General features: G+C 40.6%; 1 protein-coding gene across 1 annotated transcript; it reads right to left on the reverse strand.

Annotated features, from left to right (window-relative positions):
- LOC107646888 lies at positions 534-1,127 on the reverse strand. The gene has a single exon (XM_016351029.1). The coding sequence runs from the start codon at positions 1,125-1,127 to the stop codon at positions 534-536; it is 594 nt and encodes a 197-aa protein (XP_016206515.1).

Consider the following 4,638-nt stretch of genomic DNA (forward strand, 5'->3'; position numbering starts at 1 on the left):
CTAGTCAAGGCATTTTGAGATGTGGGTGTACGAACAATTAGATTATAATCTAACATGGTGAAATCTAATCCCAACTCATGCGCAACAGTCTCAGAAATAAATGAATGTGATGTACCAGAGTCATACAGTACAGTTAAGAGTCGAGATTTGACATAACACTGACCTTGAATTAGGGAGTCTGATTTCATTGCGTCATCAGCAGTCATAGCAAACACACGTCCTTGCTGTCGCGGCCTATCTATTCCTTGTACTGGCTTCTTCGGATAGTCCTTAGCCATATGTCCAGGCTGACCACAAGAAAAACAGATAACGCCTGTAAGCTGACAAGGTCTACCTCCATGCTCCTTTCTGCACTGCCTATATACTGGTTGCATCTGCGCCTGCTGAGGTCGCTTACCCATATCCTGTCTCATTCTTCCTCCATTCTCTCCTGTAGGACGTGCATGAACATTTCTATTCTGATTGTACCTTCGTGAAGGCATTGCTCCCTGCTTAAAATTCCTTCCCTGAGGAGCTGTATACCGATTATAATTCTAAAAAGAAGATCCTGGGCGATTCATCCGAGCTGCAGCTATCTTCTTAGCACAGTCCTCTACTAGCTGACTCTTATTAACCAACTCCACAAAATTCTGTATTTCCAATGGAACCACTGAGTTCAACAAATCTTCACGGAGTCCTCCTTCAAATTTCAAACATTTCCACTCTTCGAAATCTGTTGGATTCCCTTGACAAACCTTGGAAAAATGACATAAATCTTCAAACTTCCTTGTATACTCAGCAACAGACATACTTCCCTGTTTTAACTGCATCAACTCCATCTCCTTTGCCTCACGAGTAGCTCTAGGAAAGTACTTCTTATAGAACTCTTCTTTAAAAATATCCCACAAAATATTACCCTCATCTTGCTGTAGTAAACGTTGAATGCCCTGCCACCAGTGCTGAGCATCCCCTTCCAACATATAAGTAGCAAATTCTACATACTGTTCTTCCGGGACATGCTGTGCCCTCAAGGACCTTTCTATGCCTCGGAACCAATTATCAGCTTCAGTTGCTACAGTCGTACCCTTGAACTTCGGTGGATTAACTTTCAAGAAAGCAGCTAATGTCAAAGGCCTATCATGATTCATGTTAATGTTACCAACTTGTTTTTCCTTTTTGTATTATTAATTAATAAATATAAGCATGTACGTTGTTAAAACCCCGCGAATTTTTACAAGTAAATTTTTTTTAACAAGAATAATTTAAAGTCGCATACCTTCCATATATCAAGGGATAATTAAACGTTCACATACATAAGATAAAAGATAACAGAATATGGAATAACACACTATAATATACATCATGTTACAGAAGCGGCTCAGTTATATAAGCATAGAGCTATAGTACAGCACCCCTAAGTCAGTGACTCATATAGTATATACATATATGTACATAAGACGCCCCAGGGCCTGGCCTGTCCAAAAGCCCCTAAGTTGGCACCCAGGCTAGCCTAACTCTATGATATGCCTATTCCCTCTAATCATGCTAACAAAAGTGAGGGAGACACTCTAATGTACTGAAGTTAGACTAGGCGTCTCAAAAAGTCTCCTCAATCCTGGTCCAGAGTACCTCACGGAAAATCACCGGGCGAATGGTGATGCTCGCCTGCTGGCGCCTCGCCTGGCTCATCATCATCGCTGTCAGAGGAGATAACTATGAAGTTAGGATCTTCCTCTGGATCGTCTTCTTCCTCGTCCTCTTCTTCTGCCGGAGTGATAGCAGAGGAACCACTGCTGGCCACAGGAACCATAAAAGGATAGCTACCAAACAAAATACAGTATGGAGAAGGAGGTGGCGCCTCCATGATCTGATCATACTCATGTCCCTGCTGCTCATCAAAGACAGGAGGCTCGATCGGCTCAGGTAAAGGATCAAGCTCGGGTGGCAACACAGGAACACTGATGACAAGCCATCTTAGCCTAGTTTCACTAGCCTTTTTCTTTTGTTTTCAATTGATTTTATGCACTTTCTTAAGCCATAAGCAAGCCAATTGGGTAGATTTCCATGTTTCCTTTGATTCAATCAACCATGTATGAATTCATGCACTTTCATGAGATTTTATGCTATAATTGTCATATATTATGAAAGAAACACAATCTCATGATTTGGGACATAGCTTTGATTGTTTTGATTGATTGATGATAGGTGAAAAGAGTTTTGAAGAAGGTTGAAGGAAGAAGGAATGGCTAGGAGCAAGAGAGAACAAAAAGTTTGAGCAAAAGTTTGCCTCAAACTTTAGCTCAAACTTTTAGAAGAGTTGAAAACATGCCAGAGAAAAAAAGTTTGAGCCAAAGTTTGCCTCAAACTTTAGCTCAAACTTTTTGAAGAATTGAAAACACTCCAGAGGAAAAAAGCTTGAGCAAAAGTTTGCCTCAAACTTTAGCTCAAACTTTTGGGAGAAAAGCTTGAGCCAACGTTTGCCTCAAACTTTTTGGCAAACGTTGGCATCACAAAACCAACACCTTGGAGGAAAAAAAGCTTGCGCCAACATTTGCCTCAAACTTTTTGGCAAACGTTGGCGCCACACTTGCACACCCTGGAGGAGAAAAGTTTGCGCCAACGTTTGCCTCAAGCTTTTTGGCAAACATTGGCGCCACACATATGCACAAGGGGGCCAACGTTTGAGCAAAAGTTTGACCTCAAACTTTAGCCCAAACGTTGGTAGCAGCAAGTGAAGCCATCTGGTATAAAAAGTTTGAGTAAAAGTTTCCCTCAAACTTTTACTCAAACTTTTACTCAAACTTTCATGATTTCAACCCGGTTCACAATGGATCTTTCTCCAACTCCAAGAGCAATCAACCAAGGCCTTTATCAACCCAATTCCATCAAGAGCAAAGGCCCAATTCAAGGCTTGAAGACCATTTGAAGAAAGTGTATAAATAGCTTAGGATTTAAGTTTTTCAGGGAGGTTTTCCTTTGAGTTTTTGCTGAGTAGTTTTTTGGAGAGCTTTTGGATTTTGAACTGTTCTGAGTTTCTGAGTTCGGGGAAGGAGAATTGAATTCTCTTCCTCTTAGTTTTCTTGTTTTCAATTTCAATTACACTTGTCTTGAGTCTTGGGTGTTGAGAATTGGGGAAATTCTGTCTCAATCCCACCTTTAGATCTCTTTCTGTTTCTTTTACTGCATCATTGGAGAATTGAGATTTACATTCAAGTTTTCTTCTGTTTTTATCTTTAATTTCTTGCAATTGAATTCCACATTTGGATCTAGGAAGGCATTGAGATCTAAACTCGGTTATCTAGTCTCTTGGGTCCTGAGATCTGGAGTTTGCATTTTAAATTCTTTGTTTAAAGCTTTTCAAGTTCATTTACATTTCCGTTTGAGATCCGGTTCAATTCAAGTCACTTTCTACTTGTCTGATTAATGCAATTTACTTTTCCTTGTTTAATTTCTGCAAATCTACTTCCCAATTCCCTTTATAATTCAAGCCATTTACATTTCTTGCACTTTAAGATTCTACAATTTACATTTCTTGCAATCTAAGTTTCTGCAACTTACATTACTTGTTCTTTAAGATTCAGCTTATTTACTTTCTTTGCTCTTTAATTTTCTGCAATCTACCCTTCTCCCTTTACATTTCATGCAATTTAGCTTCTGTCGAATACAAACCACTCAAATCAACTCTTGATTCGCTTGACTAAATCAACCACTAAACTAAAATTGCTCAATCCTTCAATCCCTGTGGGATCGACCTCACTCCCGTGAGTTTTATTACTTGATACGACCCGGTGCACTTGCCGGTTAGATTTGTGTGTTTGGAATTCGTTTTTCATTTTCCGAAAATACACATCAAACACCCCACTCATCAAGGACAAAAGGTGCAGGAGGTGCCTCATGGATAAGCTGGGCAGGTATAGGCTCATCAGGTAGAGGAGGTTCAGGTGGAGGAGGATGGTCAGGTGGAGGTGGCATCTGCTCCTCAGGATGAGGTATCCCAGGTCCGCCAGGGTGTAACCAAGATAAAGGAAAGTCATAGGGTGCATCAGGATTAAAGTATGCTGTCCTAATAGGGTATTGGAAAGGTATACCACGAACTACATAATTACGGATACGAGGTACCGCACAGTAGATGTAATACTCGCCACGCACCGGGTCCTCGTTGATGTACGGTGGATCAATCTCGTAAAATAGGACTCCCGTGTCCATCTGTAGAGGTGTAAGGGGTAAGAACTGGGGAGTTCTTAGTAAGGTCGGGGTTTACAGTTAAGTTCATTTATAATGTCCGTGGTCATAGAAGTATAAATAAATGTAGAGTAATATGTACATAACAGCAACATAAACTAACACATGAACAAGAGAGAAAATAGGAAATAAATGCACATTCACACATTAACATGCAATCACACAGTTATGCTCAAACAAACAAGGACAAGAACACAAGAAGATTAGCAATAAATAATGCACAAACAAGTATGATGCATGTCTGTCCCTACTGCAGGTAATGAGCTCATTTGTCGGTTTCGACCCGCACTCGACGCAATCCGACCCTCCAGGTCAGATAAGGCCTTCCCAGAACTTAATCCCATATTAAGTACCGCATACCCTCTACCAAGTGCTCTCGACTTGCAGGGCTGGTATTTGCTCAGGTCTCAATATACT

Source organism: Arachis ipaensis, chromosome B06 (assembly GCF_000816755.2).
Source record: "Arachis ipaensis cultivar K30076 chromosome B06, Araip1.1, whole genome shotgun sequence".
Classification (NCBI taxonomy): Eukaryota; Viridiplantae; Streptophyta; class Magnoliopsida; order Fabales; family Fabaceae; genus Arachis; species Arachis ipaensis.